At 41.5% G+C, this 13,562-nt stretch overlaps 1 protein-coding gene across 2 annotated transcripts in view; it reads right to left on the reverse strand.

Annotated features, from left to right (window-relative positions):
* The window catches only part of EFL1 (elongation factor like GTPase 1), a 171,775-nt gene that overhangs the window by 136,712 nt on the left and 21,501 nt on the right, over nucleotides 1–13,562 (reverse strand). For both annotated transcript variants that reach the window (XM_090028279.1, XM_090028278.1), the window contains exons 9-12: nucleotides 12,820–12,896; nucleotides 12,539–12,675; nucleotides 11,759–11,881; nucleotides 5,529–5,628 (exon numbers count right to left, since the gene is read on the reverse strand). In XM_090028279.1, coding sequence (XP_089884405.1) covers nucleotides 5,529–5,628; nucleotides 11,759–11,881; nucleotides 12,539–12,675; nucleotides 12,820–12,896 — 437 coding nt within the window. The remainder of the gene's footprint in view (nucleotides 1–5,528; nucleotides 5,629–11,758; nucleotides 11,882–12,538; nucleotides 12,676–12,819; nucleotides 12,897–13,562) is intronic.

A 13,562-nucleotide genomic window follows, 5' to 3' on the forward strand; every position in this document is an offset into this window, starting at 1 on the left:
TGAAATTATTAATACAGCATAATCAGTAAACCCCTTGTTTTTGATCATTAGCAATCTTGACAAAAATAAAATATATGATTTATCAATAACATTAAATTTTCAGCCTTATTAAATAATACACTATTAAACAGGATATAATAATTATTCTGATGTGAATGGAGAGAGTCTTTTTAGATTTTAGATAACAGAGGGAAATATTTAGGATTTTATCAGCATTATTGCTAATATACCCCAAGTTTTTCATGAGGGAATTTATTATAATCATTACCTACTTGCAATACCTACTCTGAAAGCTTAATTTTATGAAATAGTCCAAATACTCCTGAAAAAAATTACTTCTATAGCTTTCTTCACTAGCCATTCATTACTTAACAAACTATTAGATAGGTGCAAGTTTTTCTAGAAGATTTACACCTGCAGTTTGCTTGGCATAGATGTATTGTTTGAGGCTTTACAGACCAGGCCAATGGCACTCAGAATAAGATCTGCACTTGTGAAACAAGTCCACTTAAACATGTTTTTTCCTACCTATGTTCACATGATGCTACCCTATTTTGTTCACCTAAAGAGAAAACATATTCAACAAATCACACTAGGGCAAGCATCCTCTGTGCCTGACTGCCATTTACATGATACCATAAAGCTAATCAAATATGTCACATAACAGGTCAAAAGGTGGGCAGGCTGCTGAAACAAGCTATTTCTTTACAATGGTACTATCTTCGAGGATAAAATGTGTCATGTTTATATACACACCAAAGTACATAAAAAGAAGATTAACTAAGGAAAACAAAAATGACCGAAGAAAAACGTGGGCTTCAAGTCATAGAAGAGGAAGAAAGGAAGAGATTCACACACCTTAGGAATCCAGGTGCAATTTACAGCATAGGCCTAGCAATTAATACCTCTGCATTTTCCCAGAAACATTGTATTTTGGAATTCACCTTTTGAGTTCAGCTTAGGTAAAATTTGACAGGACTTTTATGAAATAACCTATCCTGTAAGGGGGGTTGATCCTACTGGAAAAAAAAAAAGCATTTTTGATTATTCTACACACTTAAAAGTGGTGCAAGTGGCACCATAAATGTTAAAATGTGTGGGCTACGTTAATAAAGCAGGCTAAGAAAGGAATCTGGTCACAATATGGAATATAAAATAGTAAAAAATTAGTTACACAAATCAAGACTTGGTAGAACAAAAAGTTGGCAAAAACTCCCTCAGCCATGGGGGGGCAGGAATAGGGGGAGATTATATTTCTTGTTTACAAATTGTCGCTTATGGTAATTTCTTCTTCTGGCCACCAGGGCATCTACCATGGGTAGACACAGCAGGAAACCATTTCAAATAGGTCAGTGTTGTACTAGCTGAAATATAAATAGGAGTCATCCTGCCACATGTTCAATACACAACTACTAAACTGATAAAACAGCAGGATAGCACCATCTAGTGTTCAGATTCACAGTCAATAAATCCAGTGCATCAGTCCCCCAATGCAGATGACTGTTTTGCCTGATACTCTAAAGGAAAATTTTTTATATATAATACCAGAAAGAACAAACACGTAATCCACCACTCTCTTTGCAAGTTACCATCCAAGAACATATTAAAAAGTGTGAACTCAAATGTTTCACCTCAAACTAAATTTCAGTTCTTTGCCACTGAAACTATCTGAGGAAGTTTTGGAAAGGAAAGAGTCTAACGGCCATCATTCTGAGGTTAACCTTGATAATTAAACATTTGAGTTCTTTAAAAATCAACTGCATTAGTAGAGAGTTTAAATCTACTTGTACTAATTGGCAAATCTCATAATTATCACCTGGCTTGGAACCAAGTATTTTTCATATAAGGTTCACATAAATCTCCAGAGTCCATCACCAAACAGGCATCTAGATGATTAAATTATACCTATGTAACAGTATTAATGCTATGGCTTCAAATAATATATTAAACAAACATTAAAACCTGTGCATTACAAGTATGAGGCTTCTGCATCATGTTAGCAGTAAAATAAAAATTAAGGAATATTACTATGCATAATCCACTGGAAGAATTTTAAGTCCTTGTGGAAAAATAAGTAAAACAAGGATAATTCCATTTGCTTAATTTACCACTATTAAACTTATAGTTTCAGCTGGACACGATAAACGATGACAATGAAAACATTTTAAGTTACCAAGCACCAACTGAATTCTTTATCATTGTTAAAGAATGAACTTGGACAGAATTTATTTAATAGGTACTGGAATGCAACACTGTAGTAATATTTTCATTACCAAAACAGTTTTCAAATATTAGTACAGCAATAAGCAACATAAATTCCACAATAAGGAAGACTGGGTATATGATAATTTTGAGTGAAATAGTAATAATAAATAGTAATTTAGTTAACAGGGCAAATATATTCTATATCATTCAATCTACAGTGAAAAGCTGTCATAGTATTCACGAAAGTGTTGCTGAACAGAAAAGTCAACTCCATCTAAAATGCTCTAGTGGCTTAGCTTATATGGATAAAAATTTAAAACAAATCCCATTATTATAAACATCTCAGGAAAGTCTGGTCCCCTGAATATAAGATGAAGTATTACATTATTCAAAATTGTGAAAGGCTTTAGCTGAAACACTCATAAAATGTGCATCGGGAATACAGGAAATCATGGCAGGTCCAACTCCTGGTGCAAATTACCCAAGTATTAAACAATAAAAGCTATCACAAAAAAAACCCTTAAAAGCATTTAAGAATTGGAACAAAGCCAACTTCTCAAAGTATTGCATTTACCCTAAACAAAAAGCACTATAACTCAACCATATTATCAAACAATGATCCTTGAACAACAGACAATATCAGTTCCAACTGCCCTAATGGCCATAGCAGAAGCGCTCACATTGTGGACCTGTCAGATTCTAACGAATCTGTGAATTCTGCTAAATACCTGTCATCAAATCTCAGACTGGACACAAGAAGATACCAGGATACCACATGGGTCTGAGCAAACAGAAGTCTCTAAGCTAACACCCTGCTCTGATTCAGAGAGGCATGAGCTTTCATAGGCAACAACCTACTTTATCAGTTACTGACATGAAAGCTCAGACCTCTTTGACCACTTAGACCCTTGCATGTGCCTTGCCAACCTCTGCCTGACAGACAGACAAGCCTAGCCATCTCTGTGCATATGGGTCTAAAGTAATAATTTTGTTTTCCAAACAAACACCTTTTTAAACATATTTTTAAAACTAAATATTTAAACTGATTTTAAACATGCACACTAAATTTTCAAAATGTATGAAACAATAACAGCCTTAAATTTATCCAACATTCCTCCTCCTTGCTCCAAGTATTTGATTCATTTTAAAGAATAGTGATTCCAGGGTGGAAAAATTGATTTTTTTTTTATTTAAATTGATTTTATTTAAATTATAATTAAGTTTTCCTTTTTAAAAATAAGCCACCTTAAAATTAAATTTGAATGTAATATAGCATATGCTAAGGTATAAATTTAGTATCATTATTAAATGCTTTAAATAAAGCATGTTGAGTCAAAGAGCCTCTACTAAAACCTGTGGAGTTAAAGGCTGATTTTCTTTTATATACAGAATGAGGGGGAAAGTTTCCAACTTTTGAAGTCAAGCCTTAAAGATATAGCACAATATTTCATGTGTTAGGAGTCTGACCCTGCAAGGAATGCAGAATCGAAACTACTGGATGCAAAAGATCAGCGAAGTCATCATAGGTGTTGGAATCTGGCCCCTGACTCCATCAGACACTATCATATGTACTCCTCGATAAGGATTATCCACTGAGTCCACCTACCTAACTCCTGTTTTATTCTCTCTGAGCTCTGATTAGTTCAACTCTCAAATCATGAATATTTACGAATTGGCACCCACAATGGAGGCTTATTCTCCATCTCATGGGAAAACCACCATCTACTCAGTAACTACCAACCTCCTGCTTCTTAATGTTTCTGGGAACCTCAGTTAAATGCTTTTCTTGGTCCCTTTGGATATGTAGAGAGATGTAAACATTAACTTTTCAAGTGCTCTATCCATGCCTCTAAACTAAAATACTACAGCACACAGGGTTAAGGGGTTCCAATAGCAGAACCCCTGGTTTCTCTTCAGATCCAACAGCAGAAAATATGGTTTATTTGGGTGAGAGGGAGAAGAGAAGGGGAAAGGGTATGATGCGTTAGTCACAGGGAGAAGAAATCTTGTTGTTAATTTCTGGTGCAGAGAAAGGAGATGGAGCATGCAAAGCTGAAAAAAAAATCGACTGGGAACTAAAAAAAAGCAGGAAAGCTTGTTTTCATTTCCAGTCTATGAATTAAAAAAGGGAAGAAGATGAGATTGATGAAGTTCTAAAAATTGAAAGGGATTAAAAATTTTCAAAACAGATTACAAATTATGACTATAACTCATTTTAAAGAGAATTAAGCAAGTAGGAACTCAAGCTCAAATGACTTTTACATAGGCATTTTGAAAATTTTCCCCATAGTGAGCTGAAATAATTGGCTTAAACTCACTAGCCACAGTTCAGATTTCTAACACTATAACAGTTAAAACTAGTGTTTAATAAATTAGTTAGTTGTAAATGTGCACCATATTTTGATTAACAAAGTTTCTATATCCAAAACATTAAAATTTGGTTTAATAAATTTGAAGTTCTGGTTTTGTGTTTAAATTAAATTCAAGTTGTCATCTTAACACAGCTTTATACAAATATGAGCAAAAGTAATCATTAAGTTAATTATCAAGTGAATAAGAACTACATATTTCACCATTTTAGCATACTACTTGTAGTATTTCTAATGATCCAAATAAGCTATATATATTTTAAAACATATATGTACAGTAAAAGGTCAGTTAACCGGCATCTTACAAGCCAGCATGCTCCACTAACTGGCATACTGGCTTGTAAGATAAAGTGAAACCGGAAGTGCCCACCATGGCACTTCTGGTTTCTCCAAACCCCCGTGGCTCGGGGCAAAGCAGCCTGTGCTGCCAAGCCCCCACGACCTGGGGGCATAACAGGCTGTGCAGGGCCCACCTCCCTGTCCTGCGGGGCCCACAGGAAGGGCGGCGATGCCACAGGAGGGGCACCCCAAACACATCGGGAGAAGCGGTGGCCAGGGCCACTCCATTAACCGGCATATTTTGTTATCTGATATCGAATGGGGGATGATGGATAACAGAGCTTTTATTGTATGTAGTTCGTGTACCTAAGAAACATATGTACAAATCTACCGTAAAAATATTATTTAGTTGTAAATCAACATGCTTTAATTGTTATATCAACCGATTAACAAATATATTTTTTGGTTTTTGAAGAAAGGCATACAATGGAAAAGCTGATAAAAATGTTTTAAATTGGACTTTTGGGTTGCTGATCTAAATCGACTTTATTTAACCGTATCCACCCTGAGTGATTCAGACCAAAAGCAATCTATCCAAACTTAAGACTATGTTTCAGTTCCTTGGGGATGCCTGGTGCAACGAAAATGGAAGGTCAATCCCTACATTTTTCTTACCTTGGTTTGTTGTGTGGTAGTGCCTTAGAATCAACTGCAAACATTTTGGAAACAAAGACAATGACTGGGGCTGTCCTTTCACTGCTGCACTTCATAAATGCTAAAAAGTGAAAGAAAAGTTTTAGAGCTTCCCAATTTGAGGCTACAGCCATAATTTTACCATCTTTTGTAAAAGATGCCAAAGTACATATTAACAAGAAGAGAGAAAAGCGATTTAGCATAAATATTTTGGGAAGTTTCTTATACCTTCAAGTTTGCTTTATACCACCCAAATGAGAACGGGAGAAAATTTGTGAAATTGCACATTTTTAGTCACAAATGACTAAACACTCAAAATTAAATAAAAACACCTTAAGTGTCCAAAAGCAACTTAAGTCTCTGGGTTAGACTGAAAAAATTAGACATAAGTTGTATTAAATGCTGAAACATCTGCCCTCTTGCCTCAATTCACACTTACATTTATAATTAAGACCCCAGTCTTGCAAGTGCAAACAGCAGTAAACAGCTGGACCCCGGTGCCTGCATGAAATCTCACTGACTTCAATACAGATCTACAGGCAAGAAGCTCGTCAGAAGATGAGAGACCTAATGTTGAAGATCAGGTGCCAAGGTTTTATTCCCCTCAAATTTTCTATTTATGACACTGCTATAATGTACTATGTTAGCCTACAAGAATGGTTCTCAACACTGTTAGACTCACAGCACCCCTGAAGAGGCTCAATGAACACCTAGGAAAACACCAGCTCATAGTGTTCACTTGGTTGGGGGGTTTTTTTGTTTTTTTTTTTAAACAAGAAAATAAGAGATTCTTCTGTTGCAAAGAACTCAGAAAAACCACAACAGACCAGAATATTTTTATCACTATAGATTCCTATTTGAAATCTCTGGGTTTATCATGTGAACCCAATCCTCACACCTAACAGTGCTAACATTGAATAACACCCCACGACACCCTTGAAAGGATCTCAAGGCTGTGGCACCTTGGTTGGAAAAAAAAAAAAAAAAAAAAAAAAATCACTGGCCTAGGGAACGGTCCTTTTGTTCCCATGCCACTCTGAGTATATTTTGTATTAGCTGGTTAAGGAACAATATCAAATACCAAATATATTTTGGTACCGGGGCTTCTGGCCTGGGACAGTGGGGCTGTTTATTGCTGCACCAACATGGGAAATTCAGGTAAGAAGTGGGGTGGGAGAAGGGGAGGACCACAGGGAATCGCCCCAGTCCCTGGGGCCGGGCCAGCTCCTGCTGAGCCCCACAGTCCATCCATGCAGCTGGGAGCCAGCAGACGGGCAGGAAAGTGGCGGCGGGGGTTGCGGGGGTGGAATTGAGCGGGAGGCGCAGAGCCTGTGCCCGTGTCCCAGGCCCAGAATGGGGTGGTAGGAGCACAGTCTGTGGAGCTGGACTGAGCTGCACCAGCAGGAAGAGGGGGAGCTGACCTGGCTCCATTGAGCCCCTGCCAGCTGGGACCCCACACTCCTGCTGCCCTGCTCTGGCCCTGGGAGACTGGCTTGGGCACCACGCTCCCGCCCAGCTGCCACTGGCTCCCACTCATTCCGAGCGTCCCTGCCCCAGCCCCGCAATACAGGCGCAGACCAGTGTGCAGCCCTGACCTCACACGGCCTGCATGGAACGAGCTGGTGCTCAAGAGAGGGGGAAAAGCAGCGCCCCACCCTTGTGCTGGAGCCGCTCACAGCCCAGGCGGGGCTGTCCTGCCTCTCTGCCACATGACCACTACCCTGCAGGGCAGCAGTGGCAATGGAGAGCAGGCACAGGCAGCTTTGCATGGGCTCTGAGTGGCTGTAGCATGGGGAGCCAGCCACAGGGTGGGGAGGACTGCTTTCCCCCCCGACACTGAGCACCAGTTCGTTCCCCAGAAACTGCTGCTCGGTGCAGAGGAAAGCAGCCCCCTCCGCCCCCGCTCACCACCGGGCAACGTTTGCTGCGGCCACTCGCCCAGAGCTTGCGCCGCACTCGGCTGCAGTGTGGCTTCTTCACTGCCACCTCTGTGCTGCCCAGCGCAGCAGCAGTGTCCATGTGGAGCAGCCACAGGGCAGCACAGAGGCGGCAGTGAAGCAGTCACACCCCAGCCTAGTGTGGCGCAAGCTCCAGGCAGGCAGCCATAACAAACACTGCCAAGCAGTGGTGAATAGGAGGGCTGCTTTCCTCCATGCTGAGCAGCAGCTTCTGCCCAGCTGCTGCTGCCACAGCTCAGCCCCGACAGGTGAGCCTGGAGCTGGTGGAGGACCCAGGCTATCAGCAGCAGTGGGGAAGTGGCGCTCAGTGCCTGTGCCTGCTCTCCATTGCCACCTCTGCCCGGGTGGGCGGTGGTGACACAGAGGAGAGGCAGGACAGCCCTGTGCAGGCTGCAAGCGGCTGCAGCACAGGGTGCCAGACACTGGGGGGGGGGGGGTCATTTTTCCCCCATGCTGAGCACTAGCTCGTTCCCTGCAGGCGCATACAGGTCCAGGGCTGTGTGCTGGTCCCCGCCTGTACCACCGGGCTAGGGCTAGGGCAGGGGCACTGGGAGTGAGAAGGCACGCAGGAGCCATCAACACCTGGGCAGGAGCGTGGGGCCCACTCTGGTGTCCTGGGGCCAACACCAGCAGGGCCCAAAGCAGGTGGCAAGAGTGCAGGGTCCCAGCCAGCAGGGGCTCTATGGAGCCAAGTCAGCTCCCCCCTCTCCCTGCTGGTGCAGCCCAGCCCAGCTCCACAGACCCCTGCCAGCCTGCACCCTGTGCTCCTACCACCCCACTCTGGGCCCTGTCGACACTGGCCCTGGGACATTAGTGCAGGCCCTGCACTCCCACTCCCCCCCACCACTTTCCCCACTTTTGTGCCTGCACGTCAGCCACTCTGCACTACATGGCCCCCATACACACCCACATACACACCCCCACAAGCCCCCATATGCAATCATTTCTGCATATATATGACAAATGTACACAAATTAAGAAAAAATGTATTTTTAATTTATTTAAGTTATATTATTGTGGGTGTTTGATTTTTAGTATGTAGTTTGTTTTTTTCCCCTAAAATGGCAAACCCTCTTCCCCAAAGGAGTACTTCCAGGGACAAGGGCAGGGACTTCTGGCAGCAAAGGTCAGAGGTTAGGGGTGGGACTTCCATTCCCAAGATGGCAACCAAGGGGCAGGGCACCTGTCAGGAGCATGCAGCCCTTGACAGCTTGCCAAAACTTGGTAAGCGGCCCTCTGCCCTATATAACTGCCCACTCCTGCCCTATGGCAACACTGTTACTGCATGGCACAGTAACTGCCTGTACTGGACCGTATGCATACCGCATTTTTTTTTAGCAGCTACTTTGCCATAGTGGCACACTATAAACAGGGGAGTGAGCCACTACAGTGAAGTAGCTGCTGGTCATATGTAGACACACATGGATGCTTCATGACCATAGAGAGTGTCGCTATGGCAAGGTAGCATCACATGTAGACATACCCACTATGTCTGATATTAGTCCAAAGCCAAAAAGTTCATGATTTACCATATAAGTCATTGGGCTGGGTCCCAGCAGTCAACAACATTTCAAGCCATGGTACTCCACAGCTCAGTATGTGGATGTGTAGTCGATATACCCGGTACAAAAGGATCCAGATGCTACCGGCCAAAGCTGGTAGCATTGCCAGAACCTGGCATTAAATACCAATCCAATTAAAGTCAATGGCAAAACTCCTAGCGACTTGAAATTATATGCCTTATAATTTCACATTCAGGGGAGAGGGCATTAATTTATTATTCTGAAAATGTGCCAAAAAAGCAGAATTATGAAATAGTTAAGAATTCAAGCTATTTATTTAGAAACATGATGCAAATATTTGTTTTACATTTATATATAATGGTTAAAAAGTGGGAATGCAACTAGTTCTGTGTTCTTATCCTTTCCTGGCATTCAACCTGATTGTCAGATCTGGGAGAGGTCAAACTACACAAAAGTAGATTTTTTTTCTTTTTGGCAGATTGTGACCTAAGTGAAAGTGTTGCTATACTGTTCAGCTATGTAGCAATAGCTTTTCATCAACACAGTTTAAAAAATACACAGATGAATCAAACCCACCCTTTACTGAAATCAGCTATATTTAGTACAAAACATTTTCCCATTCATATCAAAGTTTCCCATTATGTGAATTATGGAAACATTTTTTCAATAATAAATCTTTATACAATCTTGGCTTGCATTCTAAAATGCTATCTTAAACCTTTCTAAGATGGATTAACTTAGTGTATATGATGCAGTAAAATATGAACCACAGCTTCCCATGGGAAAAAATGAAGACTAGCCTGATAGTTACTGTTACATGCATTGTTGGACTATACCGAACTAATGCATTTCGAAGGCATGTTTCAGAGAGACACAGAATTACTCCTCCCAGCAAATTAATTTCTTAAACACCACTAGTTTTTACCAGTACAAAAAAGTTTGCAATAGCTGTATTACCACTGTGGTGGCACAATAGGGAGCGCTATTAGGCAGGGATTCCCGCCTCATTGTGCCAGGCCCAAAACCCCACTTCAGAACTCTTCCTCAGGGAGCCTACAGCTGGTTGTCCCACTTCCCGGAGAACCCCTGCAAGCCTGGGGTAACACTGCCACCACCCAGGCACTGGTCTCTGAAAGGGCTCTGTGCAGCCCAGAGCACACAGACCCTGCAAACCTAGGGGGTGCTTTGTCCACAGTAATATTTCTTGGTGCTTCTTTCAGCCTGAAGCACCCAATATAGCATCAGGAAAAAGCGAAGGAAAATACAAAGACAAACTTCCCTGGCAAAGCAGGGTGCAGAAGGCCTCTCCCCCTCTTGGTGCCCAACAATGCAGGATGTAACCCCACACCTTTATGGATCAGAAGGGTTGGGGTTGGCTGAGGTAGTCAGAATACACTTTTAGCTAACAAAAGCAACTTGAGTCTTTACAGAGACTGAATACAGCAACTCTTTTAAGATGCAACTTGCCTACGTATAACTCCTGGCAGGTTTCCAGGTTTCTACTTACAGAAATCACCAGGCTGTTACCTGGCGTATTTTCTTGTAGTTTCCAGGTGGCCACAGGAAGGAAGAGAGTGCTGCCCGGTCCCCCTAGGAATTTTATCTGGCCAGGTCAGATTCCTATCCCATTACCTGGATTAGTTTTTATAACCCTCGTGTCCTGCTTTGTTTTTCTCACTCCTACCTACCTCACCTCTTTCTCGGTGCCCCTTCTTCTATACACTAATCACCGCTTTCTATTTAGTAGCTCTGCTTCCTACAGTCCCTTAACAGCATCTGATGAAACAAGCCCTCTACTTATGAAAGCTTATGCCATACGTGTAAGTTAGTCTATAAAGGTGCAAAATCTACTGTGCCTTCTGCCTGACTTCATACTACCATGGCTATCACTACAAAAATTATTCAGTATAGCAAATTCAAACAAAAAAACTATTTCTTACACCTTGCTAAACATAGGTAGTCAATACAACAGGCATTAGACCAAGCTTCAGTCTCTAGAGGCTGTTAACATATTGAGGATGTTTACATTCATCTTGATACAATCTTCCAATCTAATCTACTTTACATTTCAATAGATAATGCTTACTTCCCATCTGCCTCTTCAAAGTCTCTTAAATCAGTGTTTCTCAACCCATGGTATGCATACGCCTGGGGGTACACGAGACACAGGCAGGGGGTACATGGGTGCTGCATTTGGTCTTTGCCTGCTCAGGCCAGAAATCCTGGCTGCTACCCCTCCTGCCAAGTCCAGTGCACCAGGGCTTTCACTCCCCAGTGTCAGTGTGCTGGGGGATAGGGAGAGAGGCCCCGCACATGCTGCTTTGCCCTGGGCCGTGGTGGAAAAAGTGGGACTCAGCTCATGGCGGCGAAACCAGAAATGCCATGGTGGGACTTTCGGTTTCCTTTTTGTCAAGTAGAACGGCAGGGGGTATGTAAGATACCAAAGGCTGAGAACTACTGTCTTAGATATACCCTCAGACATTACATTTATTTGTGGTTTGAGACATTTAAAAATACCATGCAATGCATAGGATTTCAGAAGCATCCTGAACAATAAAAAAGGACTCTAATATTCTGGGATATTATTAACAAAGGTTTACTATACCACTACCTGCAAACTAAGTGCCAAATGCAAAGCAGACGTTAAACAGATTCTCAAGACCCAAAACTGATATGAGAGCAATTTACAAATAAAGACATCTTCAAATTGGTATAAAAAACATTTACTCACCATTTTTCAGCTCTTGCGTTTCTGGTGGTAAGGAATCAAATGTTCTAGCTCCAACACACATCAATTTTTCCACTCTCTCAGCAGTAATATCAAGAGGACTAGGAAGTTTATTACACACCATAGCTAAAACACATTGTTAAGGATACATGGAAGCCTGCTACAGAATTCTTTATTAATAAAAAAAATATATATGGTAAATGCTTCCCATTTTGTATTTCTCAAGAATGGTATTACTTGCATACACCAGCGGTCAGAAACGGCTGATTTACTAATATCCAAATCCATCCCCTGGTTTTATGCAGCTCCAGCTAAAGTTAAGAGCTTCTTGGCATATGCAGAAGGACAGAATACTTAAGGAGAATACGCCCACAAGGCATCAGCAAAAGTTTTATTGAGGTTTAAGGGACAAGTGAGTCACAGACAAACTCTATTATGAAAAGGTGATCATGGCATCCTTCAGAAAAAGACTTCTAAAATATATATGTGAAGGACCAAATAAAGCTACATAACTGAAACATATTGTAAACCCACACGACTTAAAAACACTTCATAAAATTTCTTTATTTTTTAAATGGAAGTGTGCAAGCAGGAACACCAACCAGGCAGAAATAAATTAATTACAGGTGTAACTTAATATTAATATTGAGAAAATAAATCCCCTGGTATATTTGTGGAAAAAAGAAATTTTTACACAAATAATTAAATCACATTAAATAAGAAAGTGCTCTGAAATCTCAGAACTGCTGGTAAAGTACAAAGCATATTTATCCTTAAGGATACAGAGGACAGCCTCAGATATGGGTAGCCACTGACTGCAAATAGCATTGAGGTGAACTCTTGGATCTAAATGACGTGCTTCACGGGCTCCAATTTTCAGTTCCAAGGAGGTGACTATTTTATCAATTTTATCTTTGTCTCTACAAAAAAAAGAACGGCAATATGACCTATAACAAGCACCTACAGCACTTGCAATAAACTGGTCAAAACACAGCAAGCAAGCATCTTCATCTGAGCACATAGTACATGAAAAAGATTCAGTGAATACACTGAACTTTGCTTACCTTTTCATAACAGCTTCATATAGACTCCATATATTGTCCAGAACTAATTGCACAAACAGAGGTTTTTTTCCTTTTGACTAGAAGAACATAGGGCAATATTTAGGAGCTTAAATAAACATTATATAGTTGATAATGAATAAAATTATAGTGTTAAAGTGCCAATCTTCACAAGCAGTATTTTTAAGAAGTCCTACTAGATCAAGGCTATTGGCTGGGCAATGTGAGTGGAAGGTGAGCTAATTTAACAATTATAATGAGATCTGGGTGGGGCAAGTTGCTGGACCAATGTGCCATCAAACAACTGGAAGCAAACACTCGATTTTTAACATGAAGGAGGGTGATAAATACTGACTGTGCATATAGTTTCATAGTTTCATAGTAGCTAGAGTCGGAAGGGACCTAGGTAGATCATCTAGTCCGACCCCCTGCCTTAGCAGGAAAGAGCACCGGGGTCAGATGACCCCGGCAAGGTGCTCATCTAACTTCCTTTTAAAAATCCCCAGGCTAGGAGCCTGCACCACTTCCCCTGGAAGCTGGTTCCAGGCCCTAGCCACCCTGACTGTGAAGTAGCGCCTCCTAATATCTAATCTAAACTTACCCTCCGCCAGTTTGTGACCGTTATTCCTGGTCACTCCTGGCAGTGCACGGGGGAACAGGGACTCCCCCAATACCTGCTGATCCCCCCTGACCAGTTTGTAGCAGGCCACAAGGTCCCCCCTTAGCCTTCTCTTGTGGAGGCTAAA

The sequence above is a fragment of the Crocodylus siamensis genome, chromosome 15, assembly GCF_052110815.1.
Source record: "Crocodylus siamensis isolate JL-2025a chromosome 15, ASM5211081v1, whole genome shotgun sequence".
NCBI lineage: Eukaryota > Metazoa > Chordata > Crocodylia > Crocodylidae > Crocodylus > Crocodylus siamensis.